Here is a 27,394-nt window from a genome sequence, read left to right as displayed (position 1 = left end):
TGGCTATCAATTTTATTGCATAACTTTAAATGGAAGCAAGCTACCTTTGGTGAGGATAAAGGGAGAGGGCAGAAATCTGGGGAAGAATGACATTAGTTTCATGGCCAGTTGCAGCAATTACAGCTGGTATCAAAAACAAGCCCTGTCTGACAATGCTGCTGGTATGTGATTCCATTGATGCAGTTCCAGAAAGCATTTCTGTCATTTGCCACAGGGTAGAGGCCATCTGCTTTGCCAGCACAGAATCCACTGCCTTCAGAACCTCCACCAGAGCTTCCACCACCACTCCCACTTCCTGGAGGAGTAGTTACTGGTTCAGAAGGTAAGTCAGGGGCTGTGCAACCTGAAACATACAAGTAGAGAGAACTGACAGGTAGGCCTGCTGCAACAGCAACTTTATGTCAAAGTAATAAAAACTATGTTCATTTTTGCCAGAAGATGGAGGCAGTTAATTCAGTTCTCACAACTGAAGAGAATGGAAGACATAGCAGGAATTAAGGAAAAGTGTAATGTGAATCCATGCTAGCATTCTCTTGTTCTGTCTTTTGCCGTCTAAGGCATTCAAGAAAGACCTAATGTGCAAAAACAAATATTTTAAAGATTTGACTATAAATACCACTGAAAGTAAAACATGAGAACAGTTATGGAGGTTGAAATATTCCCTGATGATGGACTGGATATATAAGAGTACCGACACAGCTTCCTGTTGATTCTCCCCAATAACCAGAGATGTCTCCTGAGCAATGCATTGAATAAGGAACAGAGAGGGGGAGGGAAAGAGGGAAGAGGAGGGAGAAGGAGAGGAGGAAAGAAAGGGAGAGGAGAGGAGTCGTATGCTAAAGGTAAACACAATTTCTGCAGACTCTTAGAAACCTTGAAATCCTAGAAAATCTGATCTCACACATTCTAAAGATAGGCTTGATTTTCCATAATTCCCTTAGAAATTGAAAACAGAAAGTCAATAACTTTCTGTTGCCTGGGCAAGTACAACATAATAAAATGGGAAGAATATCCTAAGGCAATAGGGATGAGAATGCCAAGACTGCCTTTAAATTGATCAGCAGACATTATTCACACACACACACACACACACACACACACACACACACACACACACGCACGCACACACGCACGCGCACGCACACGCACACACACACGCACACACACAAGCACACGCACACACACACACAGCATACTTATACTGTCATTTACCTGCTGTGGGTATATCAAGGGCTTTATTCAAAGTAGAAGTCAGAGGGAATTTTCCCTGGTCACAGAAAGAGCCAGTGAAGTCGTCAAGGTCGATGGCCCAGATCATGGCACCACCAAAGTTGTTCTGCTTAAGCCACTGAGCCTGTTGAAGAGTAGAGGAGAGAAGGTTCATTTGTTTTCCTGAGCCTTGGGTCTGTTATGCCATCAAATCCAAGGAGCTGACCTTACCTTGACACTGAAGCTCTTGATATCATCATAGCCAACCCACTCATTGCCCTTATAGGCATAGGGCACTTCCTGGGGGGCATCCCAGTCCTGAGTGGCTCCATTTCTCAGAAAGGTACAAATCTTTAAATGTCAAGAGAGTAAAACCCTTTCAATATTAACCCCATAAAAAAGAAAACACATTATTTTCTTCCATTTTGTATCCTCAATTGGGGTTACCTGAATTTTATAATTCAGTTTTGTTTGTAGAAAGTAAAACTGGGTTGTTTTCACTTTTGCAGTGATGCAGATGAGACCCCAGGACTTGCCATATTAGATAAGTAGATGCTCTAACACCCTCACTATGTCACATCCCTAGTCTTTGCTTTGTTAAGGCAGAGTCTCTATCTCCATGGATCCATATATATATAGGATCATCCTGCTTCAGCTTCCTGGATGTTGAAATTGCAGATATGAGCAACCAAAACTGCAATAAAAAACCTCATGAAAAAAATCATTGTACAGTATGATCCTAATTTGTTTTGTCCCTCTGTGTTAGTAATTTAATCCAGGGCTATGGGAATTCTAAGTCAATGTTCAACCACTGAGCTACATTCCCCAGATTTGAAATTCTACATTTTATCATTTTATCCATATTTTAGTACTATAATTTTGGAATATATATTAGTATAGGAAATTTATTTTGTTCACTCTGTGTTAATGTAAATAACTTTAATAGTGTGGTCTGCTCTTTGAAGAAATACTGTTTGGATTAAGTATGGAAGTATAGAAGTATCCAAACCCTTTCCCAAATTGAAGACTATGTACAACTTAGGATGCAGAATTCAGAGAACATTATACAACCCATCTACTGACCTCATAGTAGGCCCAGAACCCAGCCTGCCTGGTATAGGGCCCAGCAGGGCCATTACCAGAGGTAGGGGCACCAATTCCAGTATCAGAAGGGTTGCTTAGGATGTAGGTGTGTCCATACTCTGGGAATCCAACAATGAGCTTCTCAGCTGGGGCTCCATTATCCTTCCAGTAATTCATGACATAATCCTGTAATAGTAGGAGGTTAGACACCAGACCTGAATAGCCAGGGGCCTGTGTTAAGATCCTATTTTAGTGGGCAAATTATCTGATGTTCATAATGAGTGGATTTATTTATTGGTATTTGATTTTTCAAAATTTTTGGATTAAATTACAGTAAATGAGATATGGTCACTAAACTTAAGATATTTGCCTAAATAAATTTGCTTCTGAACTTGCATTAATCTAGAGCCTGATTTTCTACACCCTTCTCCAGTGTGAATTTCTGTAGGTCTTACCACATTGAGGTAGGCATTGCTGCCAGTCTCAGTAGGGAGTTTGTAAAGAGGACTGTTCTCCCCAGTGTAGCCATCCCAGGAGCCATGGAGGTCATATGTCATGACGTGGATGAAATCCAGGTACCTGAGAGGTAGTAAGATTAAAATCACAACTGTTTCTCAAATCTATGCAGGCAGAGACACCTTTTCCACAGCAAGTGTGGAGACAAGGTCTTTGAGCACAATACATCTCAAGAATAAGTACAAAGCTTGAAAGGTCCTCACAGAAGTTTAGGATAAGGGCACTACTCACTGAGAAAGTTCAGGGATCTCATAGCCAGCCTGGATGTTGGAAATGCCAGCAGCTACAGCAGCAGTAACCATCAATCTGGGCCTGTTGCTCTCAATAGCCTCCTGCTCAAAAGCTTCACGTAGTTCCTGCAAAATAAGACACATACTTTTGAAGTTAGTTTCAGCCATTTAAGTAATAATAAAATTCATGTTTGTACAGTGTCTTTCTTCTTCAAAGTACTTTGAAATATTTTGTCTGATTTCAGTCTACCGATATCTTAATAAAGTCAATAATATAGATGTTATTCATTTAAAAATTACAAGAATTCAGTATATGTGGGAGTTAGGAAATTGACACCAGAGTCCCTCAGAAAGTTAATGGAATCCAAGATCTCAGATGACCAGTTAAAGATCATTTCAATCACATCATTTTGAAGATATACTCTCTTCAGTACACTTATATAGCTTTCAATAATTTGGAAAGTTGCTCCTTGCAACACAGACATATCATTTAATGAATTGCTTAATTAGCCAGTGAGAAAGATGGGAATGGCTGAGTGACAGGTGTTAATTTACCTACATTCTGTATATGGTGGTTTTAATAGGTATGGCTCCCATAGACTTGGATATTTGAATGCTTTGCTCCTAGACAGTGACACTTTTAGGAGGTATGGCCTACTTGGAGTTGATGGGGCTTTGCTGGAAGAAGTGTGGGCCACTTGGAGGAGTGGGCTTTGAGATATCCTATGTTCAAGCTATGCCCAGTGTAGCACCCAGGATTTCTCTGCTGCCTAGGAATCAAGATGTAGAAAATTCAGTGCCTTCTCTAGCACCATGTCTGCCTACACAATGGTATGTTTCCTGCCAGGACAATAATGGAATAAACATATGAAACTGTAAAACAGACCCAATTAAGCATTTTAAGAGTTGCCTTGGTTGACCTGGAGAAGAGACAGCAGAGGTGAGCTGCACACTCCCCACCCAAGCTCCATTGCCTGCCTTCTCAAAGAGGACTGGAGGGCCCAGAAGCATCCAGGTCAGACTGCTCCTGAATTCCAGGTCCACCTGGGGCAAAGCCAGCAGAGATAAGCAGCATGCTGTCCCCTGTGGTCCTTTGTCAGACCCAAGCCTCTACTTCCCTGCACCCCCCCCAAGGAGTACTGCTGAAATCAAGAACAAAAGCTAACATCAACAACAAAATGATTAAAGGTAGTTAAAGGCCAGTGTTAGAATACAATCAACAATAGCAAGAATAATACGACACCACCAGAGGTCAGCTATCCAACTGCAGCAAGCCCTAGATATCCTAACACAGACAAAGCACAAGAAAATGACCTTAAATCCAATTTTATACTGGAAATAGATCTACCTGAAGACCCAGATATGTCACTCTTGGGCATATACCCAAAAGATGGCCCACCATGCCACAGGGGGATGTCTTCCTTATTTGTGATATCCAGAAGCTGGAAATAACCTAAATGTCCCACAATGGGAGAGTGGATATAGAAAATGTGGTTCATTTACACAATGGAATACTTTTCAGCTATTACAAACAAGGACATCGTGTGTTTTGCAGGCAAATGGATGGAGCTAGAAAATAGCATCCTGAGTGAGGTAACTCAGACCCAAAATGACATACATGGTATATACTCACTAATAAATGGATATTAGCCAAAAAAAGTACAGAATACACAAGACACAATCCATAGGATTCAAGAAGGTTAACAAGTCAAAGGACCCAAGTGAGGATAACTCAATCCCACTTGTGAGGGACAAGAAAGCAGTCACTGGAGGGTAAAGGGAGGGAGAGACCTGCGTGGGAGAAAAGACAGGTAGGGGAAGGGGAACATGATCAAGTAGTGGGAAGGTAACAGAACTGAAGCCCTGAGGGGCATCAGAAAAAAATGTAAACAGGCAACCTCAGGAAGTAGGAGGTAGGGGATCCCTCTAGAATATACCAGAGACCTGGGAGGTTCAAGACTTTTGGGACTCAAAAGGAGGAACCTTGGGTGAAGTGCTCTGCAGTGGAAAGGTGGAAGAGTCTACCTCCAGTAGAGGGTCAGGACATCAAGTGGAGGGATAGGGTTTCCATCCCACAGTAAAAAGCTCTGACCCAGAATTGTTCCTGTCTGAAGAAACTGCAGGGACTAAAATGGAAAAGAGCATAAGAGAAAGGATGTCTAGGCCCAAATTGGGATCCAGCTCAAGAGGAAGCCCAGGGCCCTGAAACTGTCACTGATGCTGTGGTGTGCTTACAGACAGGATCCTAGCATGGCTGCCCTCTGAGAGGCCAACAAGTAGCTGAAAGAGTCAGATGCATATACTAGCACCCAAGCAATGGACAGAAGCTGGGGACTCCTGTGGTTGAATTGGGAAAAAGCTAGAAGAAGCTGAAGAGGAGGGTGTCCCCATGGAAAGGTCAGCAGTCTCAACTGATCTGAATCCCTGAGATCTCTCAGACACTGAGCCACAAACCAGGCAGGATACGCCAGCTGATATGAGGCCCATGACACATATATGGCAGAGGACTGCCTGCTCTAGCCTCAGTGACAGAGGATGTACCTAAGAAGACTTGAGGCCCCAAGGAGTAGAAAGGCCTGGTAGGATAGGGGAAGAGGGTGGGGACAACCTCTTGGAGACAGGGTGAAGGAAAGGAGGTATGGAATGGGGAGCAGTTGGGGGGCAGAACATGAGGGGGATAAAGTCTGGATTGTAAAAAAAAAATAAAGAAAAAAAAGGAATAGAGCTGGTTTCCAAGGAGCACTCTCACTCCTAAGCGCACAGGTGAGACCTCACTATTGTTCCACTAACTGTCCGAAGAAGGAAATGCCAAGAATGCACAGGGCACAGGAACCAAGGAGCAATCTGGGACAGGACCCTTCAGATCTCCATCTGTGCCTAGAGCTAAGACTATCCCACAGTACTCCAGACTCCAAACCTGCTCAGAGAGAGCTGGTCTTCAAGGAGTGTTCTCACTCCTAAGATCATAGGCTCACAGAAGGGTAGATCGCTCCTGAGAGACACAGCCAGAATACAGCAAATACAGAGGCGAATGTCAGCAGCAAACCACTGAACTGAGAATAGGACCCCTGTTGAAGGAATCAGAGAAAGAACTGGAAGAGCTTGAAGGGGCTCGAGACCCCATATGTACAACAATGCCAAGCAACCAGAGCTTCCAGGGACTAAGCCACTACCTAAAGACTATACATGGACTGACCCTGGACTCTGACCTCATAGGTAGCAATGAATATCCTAGTAAGAGCGGAAGGGGAAGCCCTGGGTCCTGCTAATACTGAACCCCAGTGAACTAGACTGTTGGGGGGAGGGGCGGCAATGGGGGAGGGTGGGGAGGGAACACCCATAAGGAAGGGGAGGGGGAGGGGATGTTTGCCGGAAACCGGAAAGGCAATAACACTCAAATGTATATAAGAAATATTCAAGTTAATAAAAAAAATAAAAAAAGAAAAAAAGGAAAAAAAAAAAAGATCATAGGCTCACAAGCCCATAGCAGGGTCAAGCTCCAGTCAGAGATAGCAAGACCAATTAACATCAGAGAAAACCAAATGGTGAGAAGCAGGCATAAGAACCTAAGCAACAAAAACCAAAACTACTTGGCATCATCAGAATACAGTTCTACCATAACAGAAGTTATAAACCAAATGGATTTAACAGATAATCTATAAAATATTTCATCCTAAAACAAAAGAATATACCTTCTTCTCAGCACCTAATGTTCCAAAATTGACCATATACTAAGACACAAAACAAACCTCAACAGATACAAGGACATTGAATTAATCCCATGCATCCTATCAGATCACCATAGACCAAGGCTGGCCTTCAATAGCAATAAAAACAACAGAAAGCACACACACACACACACACACACACACACACATACACACACACACACACACACAAACACACACACACAAACACACACACACACACACACACACACACATACACACATACACACATGCGGAAGCTGAACAACACTTCATTCAATGATAACTTGGTCAAGGAAAAAAGAAAGAAAGAAATTAAAGACTTCTAAATTTAACAAAAATGAAGGCACAACACACCCAAAATTATGGGTTACAATGAAAGCAGTGATAAGAGGAAAACTCATAGCTCTGAGTGCCTGTAAAAAATTGGAGAGAGCATGCACTAGCTTGACAGCACACCTGAAAGCTCTAGAAGAAAAAGAAGCAAATTCACAGAAGAGGAGAAGATGGCAAGAAATAATCAAACTCAGACCTAAAATCAACCAAGTAGAAACAAAAAGAACTATACAAAGAATCAACAAAACAAGGAGCTGGTTGTATGAGAAAATCATACCTGGAAAGGGAATAACATTCGAAATGTAAATAAAAAATATCCAATAAGGTAAAAAAGATGTTAAGGACCTATAGAAAGTATATATGGCATTTTCATTTGGCATAGATACAAATAAAATGATTTGTATACCTCAAAAAAGTTTGTGATTGTTAGTCAATTTGACACGACTGGGAGAGTGAGTCTCAATTGAGACATTGCCCCCATCTGCTTGGCCTATGGGTGTGTCTGTGGTGCACTTTTGTAATTGCTAATTGATGTAGAAGGATCCAGCCTACTGTTGGCTGTACCACTCTAGGCAGGCAATATGGTTTATATAAAAAAAGAAATCTAGCTATATGTGACCTAGTCAATGAACAGCACTCCCCTGCTGACATTTGTGCCACTTTAGTTTCAGTTTCAAACACCTGCCTTGAGCTCCTTCCCTGGTCTCCTACTGTGATGGACTCTGAACCTGTAAACTGAAATAAATTCTTTCCTCCCGAAAGAAAGAAAGAAAGAAAGAAAGAAAGAAAGAAAGAAAGAAAGAAAGAAAGAAAGAAAGAAAGAAAGAAAGAAAGAAAGGAAGAAAGGAAGGAAGGAAGGAAGGAAGGAAGGAAGGAAGGAAGGAAGGAAGAAAGAAAGAAAGAAAGAAAGAAAGAAAGAAAGAAAGAAAGAAAGAAAGAAAAATCTTCCATGCTCATGGATTCACAGGATTAATACAGTAAAAATGGCCAATTTGCCAAAAGCAGTCTACAGATTCAATGCAATCCCAATCAAAATTCCAACTTAATTCTTCAAAGAATTAGAAAGTTCAATTTGCAGATTCATTTGGAAAAGCAAAAAGCCCAGGATAGTGAAAACTATTCTCAACAATAAAAGAACTTCTGGGGAAATCATCATCCCTGACCTCAAGCTGTATTACAGAACAATTGTGATATAAACCACATGACATTGGTACAGAGACAGGCAGGTAGATCAGTGGAATAGAACTGAAGACCCAGAAATTAATCCACACACTATGGTCAGTTGAACTTTTACAAGGACATTATTTGGGACACCAAATTATGTGGGTTGTGTTGAAAACCTAAGACATTTACTTGGAAGGATGAAAGTTATAAACAATGCTATGTGTGTTTTCAAATGTTAAATCCAGATACTGCAGTGTGCGTGGTTTTATTCTGTATCACTTCAGTTAGCAGAACTGTAGCCAATGATGAGATGTTGTAATTTATAACAGTCCTGTTCAACTAAGAGTAGAGGTCCTATTTCTGATCTTTGGAGCTATCTTATAAAAATGTACCGTGGTGCTGTGGAGACAGCTCTGTAATTAATATGCTTGCCATGCAAGCTAAAATCCTGAGCTCAATACAGCTATTCTCACAGAACCCACACAAACAAACAAAAAAACCAATTCTAAGCAAGACATAGTGGCATGTGTCTCTTAATCTCAGTGCTGAGGAAACTTACAGAGATGGATCCCTGGTGCTCACTGGTCAGCTATTCTGTGTTAATCCATGACTTGTAGACTAGTAAGACACTGACTCAAAAATCAAGGTTGACAGTGTCTGAGAAGTGACAGCTCACACACATGTACCTCACATATATATACACACATAAAAGTAATTTAGATTTTCTAAATTCTTGTGTGTATATATATGTGTTCATGTTCATGGGTGTGAGCGAAAGTGCCCGTGGCAATCTTAGATTTCAGTCCTCACCTTCTACTTTCTGCCTTCCTTGAGACACGTTTTGTTTGTTGCTACTGTGTATACCAAGCTGGCTGTACCAGGGGTCCAGTATACTCCTGTCTTTGCCCACCTCTTTAGAAGCACTGGGATTTTGTGTTTGTTACTGCATCTGGCTCTTACGTGGACTCTGGTGATTCAAGTTCAGGTGTTCATGCTCTGAAGAAAGTACTTTACCCACTGAGGGATCTTGTTAACCTGATGTTGAAGTTACTCCAAAGCCAGCTGATGACCTGGTGTATAAATTAATGTAGAAAATAATCGACCTTGGAAGAAAGTAAGTCTAAAGTCCATATTGAGGTGATGTCAATAAGATGTCAGAAAATGGACAGGATGTTTAACGAGCTTGGTCTGGAAATTTCAAAAAGAAAACCTTTACCTCCAGCTGAACTGACAGATGCAACTGCAAAACAAAGTTGCAACACCCCCCTCAGCCTGGACCTGCAACCCAAACCTCTTCCCAGAACTCAACTCTGATCAACCTTTACTTGCATGGCCCTCGATCTGCCTGGATGAGACTGTGTAACAAGAAATGATGTGTTTGGCAGGTTCGTAGTGTGGACTACATTCATTCATATGGTGGAGACTATACACTTGGAAGCTGCATGCTAAGATACTTTACCCAAAGGAACAAATACTTTTCTTAAAACGGAGATAATTCTAACACGCAGTCCACTGCTTTATACTGTTTCTGGGGTTCTGGTTACCGCCGAATCTGTTCCTTCCAGTGTTCTCAAGAAACATTTTCCTATTGCTCTGAGGTTATGGGTCAATTTATCCACTGGCAATTCCTTGCCCAATTTGATAAACCTCATAGATGTTGCATTTATTACTTCATTTATTTTTCTGTGGAAATCATATAAATTGCTGTTCTTTGCCATGCCTTCCAGGATGGTATTCATTCAATTTATTGTGGTAATTGTGGATATATCATACTAATATTCAAAGCTAAATTAACTAGTTCTTTCATTATTCTTCCTATCTATATCAGCAGCACTATAATAATATTAGTTCTTGAAATTAGAAAAAGAGGAATTATTTTCTGTCAAGCACAATTCCTGCTGATATTTGATCTCTTTATGTCTCTCTGTATATTCTCTTCTTCCATCAGTGCTAGGTCCATTGGGACCTTGGTCACCTCTTGCTTAACTTATTTCATTGACTTCCTACTCTATCCTGTCTTTGCACTCCTAATTCATAATTAATTCCAAAATAACCATTCCAAAGTATACAAGTATGGTCATATTTATCAATGCACATTTTTTCAAAGATTTCCATTTTCCTTAAGCAAGTTTAATTTTTAGCTTAATATAAAACGTGCAGGTAACCTGATTCTTGCTGTCTTGCTGTGAGGCTTGAAACTCACTCCTCAGTTGCTCACAAAAAAAACCTGTCTTTTTTTGTGTCATTTCCATCTGCGCTGAATTGCATAACACCAAGTTCTCTCAAGACTATGATCCACCTCATTTTACCTAGAAAGCTCCTTGTGACCTTACCCAAGAGAAGAATTAGGTGACTCTGAATTTGCTTTTGGATTCTGTAGACCTTGGATTCAGTGTAGTTTATCAGAGCATATATCAAGATGTGCTACAGTTGTTGCTTATGCTTCAGTTTTCCACCTCAGATGTGTATTCTTTAATGTCAAGACTCTGCCTTATTCTCAGTTTTAACCTATTCCCAATAACTGGCACAGAGCATAGACTACTCAATAACAGTAGACAATTATTGTATCTCAAACAGACATGGGAGGTATTTATGACACTAGCTGTATGATGTCCAAATTATGTATGCCTTTTTAATACCTTACTTATCTGTATAATGAAGGTCATAATGCTTAAGGAGCCTATATTGTTTAGTAAATGTCAAGATAAAGTGAACTCTGAGTAATGTGCAGCACATTGATGGTTCAAGGAGTACATGATATCTAAGGAACTTTCTTATGCTAATTCTAAAAGTTTGATTTTATTGTGCAAGCACCTGGTCCTCATTGAAAAAAAATAGACTTTGAAAATTATGTTCCTGGCTTCCTCACCTTCACCAGGACAGTGAAGAGATGCTTGTCCTGAGGAGGGCTCCCACGTGAGCCTGGGTATTCCCAGTCCAGGTCCAGTCCATCAAACCCATACTGTCGCAGGAATTTGATGACTGAGGTAATAAAGGTCTGGCGGTTCTGAGAAGTGGAAACCATGGTGGTGAAACTAGGGGAAAGCAAAACAGTCAGAGTGAGGCCTTGGTGTTCTGAACATACTGGAAAAATACTTTAAAATTCAATTTCTGTCTGACAGTCCTTGATCAGGACCTGACTGAGGACTAAAGTGTGTTCCAGGGCTGTCCTGGACTCTCTTTGCATTCACTATTCTTACCAGCCATGGTACCTCAGAATTCACTTTATTTTACCATTCTTCCCAACTCCCAGTTCAAACATTTTCCCAAAATGCCTTTGTTGTTTTGAATACCCAACTAATTTAGTTCAGAGCATTCTGCCTTCACATATGCCTCCAGTCCATATTTACTCAAATAAGTCTTGATTTTACATATGGTCTCATTTTATTTTCATGGGAAGACAGACAAAAGATATACAGGACCTTCGTCAAATCGTGCAGCCTTTGTATACATTAAGATATTTTTTAACTGGACAACTAAAGCTCATAGAATGGTGTCCAAAAATATCCATCCAATTTTATCCATGTAAAACCTAAAGTAGTCATTCTAAAATCTTCTGATAAGTATCAATAATCTGATACAGTAATTTATTAAGTAAAATTTCATTTAATGGATTTTCTTAATAGCCATTGTCTGGGTTTGGGGGCTGCATGTATATGGGCTGGATTCCCAGGTGCGGCAGGCTCTAAAATTTTGAAGTATAAAAGGACATAGATTATGATATATTGTTTTTGATAGTAAATAAACAAGTGGTTTTCTAGAGAGAACTTACGGAGCAGTTCCAAAGTTCCAACCTCCAATTGCCAGGAGAGTTTTCAGTTTGCTGTTCCTATAAAGCAAAAGATAAACAAAAAAAAATTTATTTATTTTTATTAGATTATTTTATTTACATTTCAAATGTTATCCCTCTCTCTTGGTTTCCCATTCATAAACCCTACTTCATACCCCCTCCCCCTTCTTCAGGAGGGTGTTGGCCACAACCCCCACTCCTTCCCACCTCCCTGCCCTGATATTCCCCTACACTGGGGGTTCCAGACATGGGAAGACCAAGGGCTTCTCCTCCCACTGGTGCCCAACAAGGCCATCCTCTGCTACATATGCAGCTGGAGCCATGGGTCTGTCCATGTGTATTCTTTGGATGGTGGTTTAGTCTCTGGGAGCTCTAGTTGGTTGGTATTGTTGTTCTAATGGGATTGCAAGGCCTTTCAGGTCCTTCAATCCTTTCTCTAACTCCTCCAATGGGGGACCTGTTCTCAGCTACTTGTCTGCTAACATTCACCTCTGTATTTATCATGTTCTGGAAGAGCCTCTCAGGAAACAGCTATATTAGGCTCCTGTCAGCATGCATTTCTTGGCATCAGCAATATTGTCTGGGTTTGGGGGCTGCATGTATATGGGCTGGATCCCCAGGTGGGGCAGGCTCTGAATGGCCATTCTTTCAGGCTCTGCTCCAAACTTTTTCTCCATATCTCCTCCTATGAATATTTTTGTTCCCCCTTTTAAGAAGGACTAAACCATCTGTACTTTGGTTGTACTCTTTATTGAGCTTCATGAAATCTGTGAATTATATCTTGGGTAATTCAAGCTTTTGGACTAATATCCACTTATTAGTGAGTGTATACCATGTGTGTTTTTTGGGGATTGGGTTGCCTCACTAGGATGATATTTTCTAGCTCCATCCATTGCCTATGAATTTCATAAAGGCATTGTTTTTAATAGCTGAGTAGTACTTCATTGTTTTAAATGTACCACATTTTCTTATCCTCTGTTGAAGAATGTCTGGGTTCTTTCCAGCTTCTGGCTATTATAAATAAGGCTGCTATGAACATAGTGGAGCATGTGTCTTTGTTGTATGTTAGAGCATCTTTGGGTGTGTGCCCAGGAGTAGTATAGCTGGGTCCTCAGGTAGTGGAATGTCTAATTTTCTGAGGAACCTCCAGACTGATTTCCAGAGTGGTTGTACCAGCTTGCAATCCCACCAACAATGGAAGAGTGTTCCTTTTCTTCCACATCCTTCCCATCATCTGTTGTCACCTGAGTTTTTGATCTTAGCCATTCTGACTGGTGTGAGGTGGAATCTCAGGGTTGTTCTAATTTGCATTTCCTCGATGACTAGGGATGTTGAACATTTCTTTAGGTGCTTCTCAGCCATTCAATATTCCTCAGCTATGAGTTCTTTGTTTAACTCTGTACCCCATTTTAATAGGGTTATTTGATTCTCTGAAGTCTAACTTCTTCAGTTCTTTTATATTTTGGATATCAGCTGTCTATCAGATGTAGGATTAGTAAAGATCTTTTCCCAATCTGTTGGTTGATATTTTGTCCTAATGACAATGTCCTTTGCTTACAGGCGCTTTGCAATTTTATGAAGTCCCATTTGTTGATTCTTGATCTTAGAGCATAAGCCATTGGTTCTCTGTTCAGGAAAATTTCCCCAATGCCCATGTGTTTTAGGCTCTTTCCCACTTTTTCTTCTTTTTTCTTTGTTTTATTGATATTTTTATTTACAATTCAAATGTTATCCCATTTCCTAGCTTCCCATTCATAAATTCTTTATCCCATTCCCCATTCCCCGTTTCTATTCACCCACCCTACCTCCCAACATCAACCAAGTAGAAACAAAAAGAACTGTACAAAAAATCGACAAAACCAGGAGCTGTTCCTTTCAAAAAATTCACAAAAGATATAAACCCCTAGCCAGACTAACCAGAAGGCATGGAGAGAGTATCCAAATTGACAAAGTCATAAGTGAAAAGGGAGTCATAACAACAGAATCTGAGGAAATTCAAAAAATCATCAGATCCTACAATGAAAGTTTATATTCAACAAAACTGGAAGGTCTAGGGGAAATGGACAATGTTCTATACAGATACCAGCTACCAAAGTTAAATCGGGATTAGATTAATCATCTAAACTGTCCCATAACTCTTAAAGAAATACAAGGAATTATTAAAAGTCTCCCAACCAAAAATAACCCAGGACCAGATGGGTTTAGTGAATAATTCTATCAAATCTTCATAGAAGACCTCATACAATACTGTCCAAACTATTCCACAAAATAGAAACAAAAGCATCACTACCTCATTTCTTCAATGAAGCCACAATTATGCTTATACCTAAACCACACAAATACTCAACAAAGAAAGAGAACTTCAGACCAATTTCCCTTACGAATATTGATGCAAAAATACTCAATAAAATTCTCACAAACTGAATCCAAGACATCAAAATGATCATCCATCATGATCTAGTAGGCTTCATCCCAAGGATACAGGGATGGTTCAATATATGGAAATCCATCAATGTAATCCACTATATAAACAAACTCAAAGGGAAAAACACATGATCATCTCATTAGATGCTGAGAAAGCACTTAACAAAGAAATATTTAAATCCATGGGTCCTGCCATTTAAAATAACATTTCTGTTTATGATATTGAGCTTGCTCAAATTATTCATGGTAGTACTGATGTGGTACTATTTACTTGAGTTATTTGAGCTATTTTTCCACTATTGAAGCTTTGTTTACAAAAGCTCTTTGTATTATCTTCATAAATAAGGTCAGGGATATGCAGAGAAATCAGAAATATATAATTGTTAGACTCATTGCTAGCAATATTTGTGCTACATATAACTTTAAAAGCATAATTAGCTCATTGCCCTTCCCTCAGATAAAATGTTAAATGTTGCTTAAGCATAATCATATTTTATCCTTTATTTTATTAATATAAGTTAATTGAAGCATCACTGGAAACATAGATAGCAAGTGCAAAAGGGCAATGGAATTATATAAAATTAAAGCTACTACACAGAAAAGGAATAAAGACAATAGAAAACGGACACAATATGTAGATCACAGGGTTTATAGCTGGGTGATATCAATGGTTACCTTTCTCTATACCTTACAGTAACTTCCAGCGTCAGGAATTCTAGGTGGGAGAGGTAAACATTCTAGTTTGATAACAGCTTGATTTCTCCATATTTGATGATATAAGTGATGGTGTACTCATAAATAGAGCCTTACCATTACATTGTAGAAAATAATGAACAGCCTTAGTAATAGACTGTGATTGAGGCGATTGGGTAGGGACCCTTTTGGCCGCTGATTTAATACAGTGTAACCTACTCTTGCCACTTGAAGTTTTATTTGGTACATAAGATTTTGAGTTGGGACCAGAAGCCACAACGCACCTACAGCCTCAGGAAAATGGCCTAACCACAGACTACTTATATTCCCTCTGTGCCTGCTCAGCCTTCCCCTAACTGCTCTTCCTCCATTTGTCATCATATTCTCAGAACCCAACTCGGGTAGAAGCCTCCTGTCACACCAGAGGCCAAGCCACCCACCAGAATTCCAGGTTGGCTGGTTGTGTGTGAACTGTCCCACTTTCTCATTGCTTGCCAATCCCATGGCAACTCGCCCTCCTTTTGACCATATCCCAGCCCTCAACTCCAGAAGAGGCACCCTTCTGTACCAACAAACATAGTAGCCACCAAAACAACAACAGATAGTCCACCCACCACAACACTGTCCCTATTCAGTTCCCTGTAACATAGCTCCAGTCATGACATACAGCTCCAATACCACATCCTGCCTCCAAAATCTGCTGAGGACCACTGGCTGAACCAGAGGCTGTGCCTGGCACCAGAACTCCAGGCCCCAACTTGAGTAATGAACAGCTACTCAACTACAGGCCACTCCAGCCAGAAGACCAGAGAGGAAACAGAACCAATGGGGAAAAGACACCCATCAAGGACAAACTCAGAAATTATTACCTATAACTATAATTATCTCTGAACCATATTCCTAGGTACCACTGTAAGAACACAATCAACAACAGCCAGGATAATGTGTCCCCATCAGAGCCAAGCTATCCTACCATGGAAATCCCAGAATATCCTAACTCAGCTAAAGCACAAGAAAGCAACCATCAAACCATCTTTATGAAAATGGTAAAGATTCCCCAAGGGGAAATGAATAAATATCTTTTTTTATATGTAAAAATACATAAAAGGTTTAATAAAGAAAAATGATGTGGAAAGAAAAATGATAAGGTATGAAATGAGTGCTCAGAAACGAGGACCTTATCAGTGAGAATACGATTCAAGCCTGTAAGACAAATTGCTCAGCAAGGCAAGTCACCTTCCTGCTGTGAGGAGGATAGAGCTGCATTTCCAATACCACCAACTATCTCCTTCATCATGTCGCCTGGCTTGCTATCACACAGTCAAGGAGTGGCTTATAACTCCAAAGCATCTTCCACTTATTTTGAATACATTCTTTCAAAGTCACCAACTAAGATAATTATCTTTGTCCTCTAACTGACAAGTTCAGTCTTAAAAATAAAAATCTTGGGGTTGGGGATTTAGCTCAGTGGTAGAGCGCTTGCCTAGGAAGCGCAAGGCCCTGGGTTCAGTCCCCAGCTCCGAAAAAAAGAACCAAAAAAATAAAAAATAAAAAAAATAAAAATCTTTAAAGGACTTAATATGAATTACTTAGTTGACCCTTCAGAGAATCTCAGATTTGTAATAAATTATCATTTAAATCATTTTAAGTTTTTAGCTCCTATAGGTAAAATTTACACTATAAAATGCAGAAGTCGCACACCGCCTCACTTTAGTGCATACCTGAACAGTGACAGACTGTTTCAAAAGTTCTTCTACAAAGCTCCAATTTGATTCCATCTGTCTATGAATAAATATCTTAAAGAAATTGAGGAAAAGATAAGCAAAAACTGGAGGAAATGAATAAATCCCTTAAAGATATCCAAGAAAAAGAAACCAAAGAGTTGATGAACTTGAATAAAACAGTTCAAGATCAGAAAATGGAAACAGAAGCAATAAAGAAAACAAAAACTGAAGGACTTCTGAAAATAGGATAAACAAACAGGAACTGCAGAAACTATAAAGGTACAGGCTTGCAGAATGCCAAATATACCTACAACCACCACCACATAATAATAAAAACATTAACCATTCAAAACAAAGAAAAATATTAGAAGCTGCAAGGAAGAAAAGACCAAGTAACATAAAAGCAGAACTATTAGAATTATACCTGATTTCACAATGGAGACTTTAGAAGATTGAAGAGCTTGAACATCTTACAGACTGGAAGAAACCACAACTGCCAGCCTAGACTACTATACCCAGCAAAACATTCAATTACCATAGATGAAGAAAATAAGATATTCCACCATAATGTCAAATTTGAACAATATATATTAGAGCAGTGGCTTTCTCTGACTTTGTTGCCTGCCTTTAAATCTCTTTCCCTTAACTGGGCTGCCTTGTCCAACATCAATAGGTGAAAATGCACTTATCCCTACTGCGGCTTAATATGCCAAATTGTGTTGGTATCTATGGGAGGCCTGACCTTCACTAAAGAGAAAGGGGGACTAGAAGGAGGGGAAGTAAAAGGGAGAGACTGGGAAGAGAGGAGAGGGTAAGCTGTGATTGGGATATAAGATTAATCGATTAATGATTAATTGTTTGATTGATTGATTACTTGTTTAAAGAGAAATCAATTAGTTAATTAAGGAGAAAAAAGAATAAGCAATACCTGTCCACAATCCAGTCCTACAAAAGGTGATAGAAGAAAAGTTCCAACCCTAGGAGGTAAACTACATCTATGAAAACAAAAGGAATAAGGGAAGCACACACACACACACACACACACACACACACACACACACACACACTCCAACAACAATAACAACAACAAAATAAGAGGAATTAGAGGTCATTGGTCATTGATAGCTCTCAAATGTTAATGGATTCGATGCCCAAATAAAAAGACATAGGCTAACATATTGGATGGAAAAACAGGATCCATCCTTCTGCTGCTTATAATAATAAGTAATATCAAAGATAGACTTTATCTCAAAGTAAAGAGGTAGAAAAAGATATTCCAAGAAAATGGCCCTAAGATAAAATCTGGTGTAGTCATTCTAATATCTAACATAAACTTCAAATCAAACATATTTGAAGAAGATAGGAAAGAACACTTTATACTCATCAAAGGAAAGATCCGCCAAAATGACCTTTCAATTCTTAATATCTATGCTCCAAAAACAAAGGGACCCACATTTGCAAAGGAAAGATTACTACACTATTAATCACATATTATCTTCTCACAGATAATGAGAGACTTTAATATCACGTACTCAAAAATAAACGTCATCAAGACAAAACCAAACAGAAAAATATTGTAGCTAACAAATGCTAAACCAACTGAACCTAACAAATATTTACTGAACATTTTATTCAAACCCAATGTAATATACCTTCTATTCTGTACCTCTCATAATTTTCTCAAAAGTTGAACACATACTTGAACACAAAGCAAGTCTCAGCAGATATAAGAAAATTTAAATAACTTCCTGAATTCTAGCAGTCTATCAGGAACTTTCAATTTCAATTTCTGTTGTTTCAAAAACAGAAACAACAAAAATCCTACAAACTTAGAAACTGAATGAAAACTGGGTCAAGACAGAAATAAGGAAATTAAAGACTTACAAGTATTCAATGAAAATGAATATATAACATAAACAAACTTATGAGACACAATGAAAGCAGTGTTAAGAGGAGGTTGGAGAGATCTCATACTAGCAGGTTAACAGCACACCAAAAATTCTAGAAGAAAAGAAGTAATCAAATCTAGTAGAGTAACAGTGAAAACAATAAACTGAGGTCTAAAGTCAATTAAATAGAAAGAAAGTTATTAATGCAAAGAATCAATAAAACAAATAGTTAGCTGTTTGAGAAAATCATAAGATGGACAAATCCTAGTCCAAACTGACTAAAACGCAGAAAGAATTAACAAAATCATCAAGGAAAAGGTCATAACAACAAATGCTGAGGAAATTCAGAAAATCATAAGAACATAGTTTAAAAACATATACTCTACCAAAATGGAAAATATAAAGGAAATGACTAATTTCCTCAATAGGTACTACTTATTAAAGTTAAATAAAAGTGAGATAAACAATTTTTTAAAACCTATAAATCCTAGTGAAAAAGGAGACAGTCATGAAAAATCTCCCAATAAAATCCCAGGGACAGATGGTTTTAGCACAAAATTCTATAAGAATTTCAAAGAAGAGATAACATCAATACTCTGCAAATCATTCCACAAAATAGAAACAGAAGGAACTGTGCCAAAATCATTTTATTATACTGATACACAAACAACTCAACAGAGAAAGAGAATTATGGACCACCTTTTTTTAAAGCATGTGTGCAAAAAATACTCAATAAAATAGTTGTAAACTGAATCCAAGAACACCGAAAAGATCATCCGCAATGTTTAAATAAGCTTCATCCTAGAAACGCAGGGATGGCTCAATATACAAAAATCAATAAATGAAAGGTTTTTTTAAAAAAACAAGAACATCTGACTTGATGCAGAAAAGACCTTTGACAAATATCCCACACCCCTTCATAATAAAACCCATGTAAGGATACAAGAAAACAAGGGATATATCAGGTAATGTACATCAACCATGTAGCCAACATAAAATTAAGTGGAAAGCAACTCAAAGCAATTCCACTGAAATCAGAATCAAGGTTGTCTATTTTTTTCAATATAGATTAAACATAGAACTTGATGTTTTAGATAGACCAACAAGACAACTTAAGGAGATCACAGGTGTACAAAGTGGAAAGGAATAAGTCAAAGTATCTTTATTTGCAGGTGATATGATAGTATATGTAAGTGACCATAAAATTTCACCAGAGAACTCATACAACTGAGAAATCCTATTCAGCAAAGTAGATGGATACAGCAAAGTAGATGGATACAAGACTAACTAAAAATATCATTACCCTTCCTACATACAAATGACAAAGTAATTTAGAAAGAGATCAGTGAAACAACATTCTTCCCATAGCATCAAGTAATATAAAATACCTTGGGGTAACCTTTGACTACTCAAGTAAGTCAAAGACATATGATAAAAGCTTCAAATCTTTAAGAAGGACATTGAAAAACATATCAAAAGATGTAAAGATCCCCCATGCTTATGGATCACTTGGATTAACATTGTAAAATGGCTATTATACCAAAAACGACCTACAGTTTCAATGTAATCCCCATCAAATTCCAGCACACTTCATTTCAGACCTTTCAAGGACAATTCTCAGTTTCATATGGAAGAAAAACAGAATAGCTAAAACAATCAACAATAGAAGAACTGTTAGACATACTATCATTCCTGATTTCAAGTTGTATTATAGATATAATAATCAAGCTTTCATGGTATTAACATAAAAGCAGAAAACCCAGAAATAAACTCACACATCAATGGACATATAATATTTATAGAGAAGTCTGAAATAACACTGGAAAAAATGTTCAATAAATAGTGTTAGTCAAACTGGATGTGTAAATGTAAAAAGAATGCATATAGCTTCCAGTCCACAAATAAACCTGCAGCAGTCAGAGATCAACACACCATATCCACTCAACACTCTACCTGACTCCCAGGAGGTCAGCTAAATCTCTACACATAGATGAGACCCAGAGCCCCACTCCCACCCCAATGCCCTTGCCTGCTGGGACCTCAGTAATCCTTAAAGGAAAATTCTTAACACTAAGTGCCTTCATAAAGAAATTGGAGAGATCTCATCTTCTTATACTAAAAACTTAACAGCATATCTGTAATATCCAGAACAAAAAGAGGCACATACACCCAAGAGGAATAGATAGCAAGAAATAGACAAACTCAGGGCTGAAGTCAATCAGTTAGGGGGAAAAGCACAATAAAAAGTCATGAAAAACAGGAGCTGGTTCTTTGAGAAAATCAACAAGATAGATAAATCCTTAGTCAAACTAAATAAAATGCACTGAGACAATATCCAAATTAACAAAATAAGAAATGAAAAGGGAAATGCACCAACAAAAACAGATGAAAAGAATCATTAGGTGTTAATTCAAAATCCTATATTCCATAAAATTGGAAAAACCTAAATGAAATAGATGATTTTCATGACAGCTACCACTTACCAAAGTTAAACCAAGATTAAGAAAACTATCTAAAGTCCTATAATCCCTAAGGAAATAGAAGCAGTCATTAGAAATCTCCCAACCAAATATAGCCCAGGGCCTGATGGTTTTAGTGCAAAATCCTACCAGACTTTCAAAGAAGAGCTAATAACAATACTCCTCAAAGTATTTCACAATAGAAACAGAAGGAATACTAATTCATTCTGCGAGGCCACAGTTACCCTGATACCTAAAAGACACAAAAAATCAACAAAGAAAGAGAACTTCATACCAATTTTTCTTATGAACATTGATGCAAAAATACACAAAAATTCACAAAATCAAATCCAACAACACATCAAAAACATCATTTCCCACAGTCAAGTAGGCTTCATGCCAGAGACACAGGGATGGATGAAAAACCATCAATATAATACACTATAAAGACAAACTGAAAGAAAAAATCATAGGATAATCTCATTAGATGCCTTTGACAAAATTCAACACCACTTCATATTTAAAGTATTAGAGAGATCATGGATACAAGGCACATACCTATATATAAACAAAGAAATATATAGCAAGCCAATAGGCAAGATTGAACAAAATAGAGAAAAACTTAATTTGACTAAAATCAGGGACAAGATTGCAGGAACATGGCTGCCTGATCTCTACCTATCTATTGAGTATTGTAATGAAAGTTCTAGCTGGGGCAACAAGACAATGAAAGGAGATCAAGAGGGTACAAATTGAAAAGGAAGAAGTCAAATTATTACTGTTTGTGGATAATATGAGATAATACTTAAACAATCCCTCAAATTCTACCAGAGAACTTCTACAGCTGAATGATAGGATGTAAAACTAACTCAAAGAAATGAGTAGCCCACCTTTATACCAATGATAAATGGCCAAAAAGATATTATGGAAACAACATCATTCACAATAGCCACAAATAATATAAAATATATTGGTGTAACTCTAACTAAGCAAATGAAAGATCTGTACAACAAGAACTTTAAGTCCATGAAGAAAAAAATTGAAGAAGATATCAGAAGATGAAAAGATCTTTCATGCTCATGGGTTGGTAGGATTAACATATTAAAAATGGCCATCTTGTTCTAATTCTATTCATTTGCCTGCAAAACTGAGGATGTCCTCATTCTTAATAGCTGAGTAGTAAGTATTCCACTGTGTAAATGAACCACATTTTGTGTATCCATTTTTGTGTCATGGGACATCTAAGTTGTTTCCAAGTTCTGGTTATCACAAATAAGGCTACTATGAACATAGTGGAACATGTGCCACTGTGGCATGGTGGGGCGTCTTTTGGGTATATTCCCGAGTGGTATTTCTGGATCTTTAGGTCCTGATCAAGGTAACTCAGACCCAAAAAGACATGCACAGTAAGTTCTGACTAATAAGTGGATATTAGCCCCCAAAAAGTACAGAATACCCAAGAACTCAAAAAGATCAACAAGCTGAGGGCTCAACTGAGGATGCCTCGGTCCCACTTGGGAGGGAGAAGAAAGCAACCAGTGTAGGGAGGGATGGAGGGACAGGAGAGGGAAATGTGATCTGGGTGGAGGGGAAGGAGAACATGATCTGGTACTGGGTGGGGAAATGAACTGAAGCCCTGAGGGCCAAAAGAAAGAATGGAAACAGACAACCTTGGGAGGAAGGAGGTTGGGAGGACCCTCCAGAATGTACCAGAGAACTGGGAAGTAAGAGAACCTCAGGACTCAAAGGGGGCACCCTAGATGAAATAGCATACAGTGAGGAAAGGGAACTTATTGAACCTACCTCCAGCAGAAAGACAGGGCATAAACTGAGGGATGGAGTTGCTATCCCACAGTCAAAGTTCTAACCCATAATTCTTCATGTCTAAAAGAAGTGCATGGATGGAAATTGAGAAAAGCCTGAGGAAAAGAAGGTCCAATGACAGGCCTAAAGTGGGATCCGGCTCAAGGGGAAGTCCCAAGGCCTGACACCATTACTGAGTCTATGGCGTGCTCACAAAAACGGACCTACCATGACAGCTCTCCAAAAGACCCAACTAGCAGCTTAAAGAGTCAGATGCAGATAATGTGCACTCAAACAATGAATAGAAGCTGCTGGACCCTCTGGTTGAATTAGGGAAAAGCTGGAGGAAGCTGAGGAAGAGGGTAACCCTGTAGGAAGAACAGAAGTCTCAATTAACCTGGACCCCTGTGATCTCTCAGATACTGGATCACCAACCAAGCAACATATACCAGCTGAAATGAACCCTCCAACACATATACAGCATAAGACTCCTGGGTCTGGTTAAGTCAAAGAAGATGCACCTAACCCTCAAGAGACTGGAGGCCCTAGGAAGTTTAAAGGTCTGGCAGGGTTGGTGGGTGGAGACATCTTTCTGGAGACATAGGTGGTTGGGAGGAGATGTGGAATGTGAAACTGTTGGAGGATGGACCAGGAGGGGAATAAAATCTGGAGCGTAAAAAAAAAAAAAAAGTTGTTGTTAGAGCCATGCTTCATCCACTCTGTGTGTGTGTGTGTGTGTGAGTTGTGTTTGTGTGAGTGTGTGTGTGTGTGAGAGTGTGTGAGTGTGTGTGTGTGAGTGTGTGTGTGTTGTGTGTGTGTGTCTGTGTTTCTACCCTTTTTCACTGACCCCTAGAGAATTAAGTTTTTTCTGTCAGAGAAAAGTCTGCTGAGTGATTAATTGCTAACTCTACACATTCCCCTGAGGGCCTGATGTGTTGAAGCTAATCTTTGGCACATGTATAAAGCTTGAGATCTAACATTCATATATAGGAGATAATATGCAATGTCTGTCCTTTAAATCTGAGGTACCTTGCTCAGAATGAGGGTTTGTAAACTGTTGATTTCATTTTTCTTGTCAACTGAATATGAGAATGTATAAATGTGCTGTATTTCATTGTCTACCGGTTGATGAACCTCTAAGCTTTTCCTATTTCTGACTATTATGAATAACATAGCAATAACCATGGATGAACAGTAAGATATAGAGTCCACTTAGTATATGCCCATGAATGATATAACTAGATCTTGAGTTAGATTAATTATTCAGATTAAAGAATGAGAGAAGATATCTATATACCATTTATTTTGTTAAAGGATGTATGCCAAATATGTGGGTCCATAATTGCCCAGGGTTATGGAGGAAGAGTCAAAGGAGCTCCAACACTGGTTTCTTCGGATAAGGATGGCAGGAGTTGGCTACCTTCCCCTTCTCAACCTCGTGCCATAAAGTCAGCTGCCCTACCATCAACCCTAGTAAGAATTTATTACCTTGACAGTTATCAAGCTTCACTCCTTGTCTGACTTCATAAGGTTTCCCTACACACACCCAGCCCCTACAGCCCCTGGGTATGCATCTAACACCCCTAGCCTGGTCAATGAGACAGAGACACACAACCCTTGCCCCAGAGACCCTGGCCACCTCCCCAGCGGCATAAATAGCCCTTTCCCACAACCACCACCCCCAATAAATGAACCAGTTCTCTGAAGCTGTTCTTAGTGTTTATATTGTCACTCATTGCCTACTGAGATGTTGCAAAGCATGGACCTGTGCCTGGTTAAGCATCCCTTCCTCCAGCCAGTGTACAATAGCCCTGGCTTCCTTGAGGGAGAAGTGGACATGGGCTGACACAAATACATCAAGAACTTGGCTCAGTAACAAGGAAAAAAGTAACCTAATTCTAAGATGAGCAAAACCCTGAGTAGCCATTTTTCTAAAAGTGTATAAACGCCCCAAGGTATATAAAAAAAGAGATAATTCATTACATATAAGATAAATGCAAACTAAAATCCTATTCATAGTGTTTCTTACCAAAAAGGGATAAATATCAGGTATTGTCAGTTATGTAGAGAATACAGAAAATATTTGAATGAAGTTGGTGTAAATGTAAATGTCTAAAGACATTATACATAAGTGAGGAGATTCCTGAATAAATTTAAAGGTAAAGCCTAGCAACATTCTTAATAAGTTTTGCTTATTAAGAATTATTTATTTGCATAGCAAAATAAAATATAATATAATGAAGCAAAACTAATGCTTCAGACAAACACTAACACTTTCATATTCAGTGTAGTATTATTTTTGGTTATCCAATTACTGTAAGTGTCCATCAAAGAATAAAGTTTTAAGATAGTATGTGCTATGATATGCAATGAATTATATTATTTAATCATAAAAGGAGTGAAATATAACATCTTTAAATCTAAAAGATAACGTATTATCTGAAACAAGGCACAGAATAACAACATATCATGAGAAAAATATCATAAGCAAAATATTCTAAAATATTTGAACTCACAAAAGTAGATGGAAGGATTTTTCCTTTTATGAAAAATAAATTCTTTTCTCATACAAATATCCTGATTATAGCTTCTCCTCCCTCTACCCCTTTCAGTTTTCCTCTATCCCTCCTCCTCCCCTTGGATATACTCTATTTCTGTCATTACAAAAGAACACACTTCTAAGATAAACAGCCAAGCACAGCAAAATAAAATATAATATAATGAAGCAAAACTAACATATTGAAGTTACCAGGTTTAAGAAGTAGAAGGGAGGATTAAAGAGATGTTGCCTAACAAATACAAACTTTAGTGAAACAGGAAGAAAAAGTTCAAGAGCTCATCTTTAAACATTGTTTCTATAATTCCTAGTACTGTGTAGTATTTTAAAAAGCTCTATTATTTAAAATGTTTTATCATAAAAACATGTGAAGAATATTTGCTAATTTTCATATGAACCACACCACAGTTTGTACTTATTTCAGAACATCAATACATGCACGTGGTTGTGTCAACAAAAACATAACAAGGAAGGTCCTCGCCCTGGTGATGATGCCACATATGAGTTTCATCATGTGGACCAGGCCAAAAATGAAATGGACTAATTACAGAAGAGAGGGTAGAAAGACTGTAGCTAACAGAGACAGCAGACTACAAGAAAAGTGTTTTCCATACTCAACAAAGAAGTTGTGCATATGAATTCATAGTAGTTATAACAGCATGTACCAACATATCCACAACCTCAGGGCAGACAGAATATTATCAGGAAAGGGAAGGTTGGCAAAAGATCCTATCCCTATCTGAAGCCACTAGTGCCAATTGATAGCCTCTGGGAGATCTGTTTTTTTGAAGGGTGTGACTCCTAGTAGGTAAACCTTACTAAACTTTACTGCAGTGGATGCCCACATACCCAAAAATATATTGACAGCACAAATTATATCAAAAATGGGTTTAAAACAAAACCAAGGACACTAGGTTGCATAGGTAAAGAAAGGAGGAGCATCTAGGAGGGCTTGGGAAGACAATAGTATGATTTGAATACATTATACAAATTCTTAAAATTAATTTTAAAATAAGTAAATTAGATAGATGATAGATAGATAGATAGATAGATAGATAGATAGATAGATAGATAGATAGATAGAGCGAGCTTTGATCTGTTACATATCACAAATCTTTTAGTTAGGAATAACATCTTCAAAAGCAATGGTGTTAGTAACTACTGATCCAAAAGTTATAATGTAGATATCTATTTACCCCTCTCTTTTACCTGTTTTTCAAGTCATTGAAAGCTTTATAGAGAGTGACATCATTCCATTCTATGGTGGTGATTTGATTGTTCTGCATCCCAGCAAAGGCATAGATCAGGTGAGTACACAGGCAGGGATTAATGTCATCAGGCTTGAAACTCCCCAGGCCTGGCCGATACTGGGCCCAGTTGGTGAAGTAGCATACCAGATTGTAGGCAGACCCTGTGGTGATCAGGAAAAAGTATGACGTTCTGGTGTATTTGGTACTGTGAAAGCAGTTTGAGTTCTGCTTCTGTTTCCCTCCATGCCTCAGAGCCCTGATTTCTAAGTGTAAGTGACTACTGTGACCACTCTTACACATAAATCAAGAGATGATAAAAATACATTTGGGGATCTTGAAACAAAAATGCCCATAGTTCATGAAGCTCAATGGTCCTATAAAAACCAGTGGCTGAGAATTTACAACTCTTAGGTGGTCACACTATAAAGACTAGCAATAACAGCTGAGTTAAACGTCTACCCCTGCCATAAGACAAACCCATGTCTCTAATATGTCTTATCTCCTGGTACCTTTTTCCAAATATAATAATTCTGGAATGTATTTTTACTTAATTTTATTAA

The 27,394-nt window shown here is 38.5% G+C and overlaps 1 protein-coding gene across 1 annotated transcript; it reads right to left on the bottom strand.

The window, feature by feature from the left end:
* On the bottom strand, positions 1–26,990 carry LOC116896407 (acidic mammalian chitinase). Its single transcript, XM_032897551.1, has 9 exons — positions 26,794–26,990; positions 12,018–12,074; positions 11,115–11,280; positions 3,040–3,164; positions 2,748–2,871; positions 2,293–2,478; positions 1,441–1,560; positions 1,213–1,354; positions 1–343 (listed from the first exon to the last, which is right to left on the bottom strand). The coding sequence occupies exons 1-9, from the start codon at positions 26,868–26,870 to the stop codon at positions 99–101; spliced, it is 1,242 nt and encodes a 413-aa protein (XP_032753442.1). The 5' UTR covers positions 26,871–26,990; the 3' UTR covers positions 1–98.
* Positions 26,991–27,394: the final 404 nt, after the last annotated feature.

The sequence above is a fragment of the Rattus rattus genome, chromosome 3 (assembly GCF_011064425.1).
Source record: "Rattus rattus isolate New Zealand chromosome 3, Rrattus_CSIRO_v1, whole genome shotgun sequence".
Taxonomy (NCBI): domain Eukaryota; kingdom Metazoa; phylum Chordata; class Mammalia; order Rodentia; family Muridae; genus Rattus; species Rattus rattus.
The sequence above is the reverse complement of the archived record's forward strand: the minus strand, read 5'-3'. Positions and strand labels throughout refer to the sequence as shown.

Bases quoted from the DNA above. Each gene is read 5' to 3' on its own strand.
- LOC116896407 (XM_032897551.1), bottom strand. From the start codon at position 26,870: ATGCAGAACAATCAAATCACCACCATAGAATGGAATGATGTCACTCTC. The intron at 12,075-26,793 runs GTAAAAGAGAGG...TTTGCTTTATAG, and splicing joins TTCAATGACTTGAAAAACAG to GAACAGCAAACTGAAAACTC. The intron at 1,355-1,440 runs GTAAGGTCAGCT...ACTCTTCAACAG, and splicing joins TCAAGAGCTTCAGTGTCAAG to GCTCAGTGGCTTAAGCAGAA.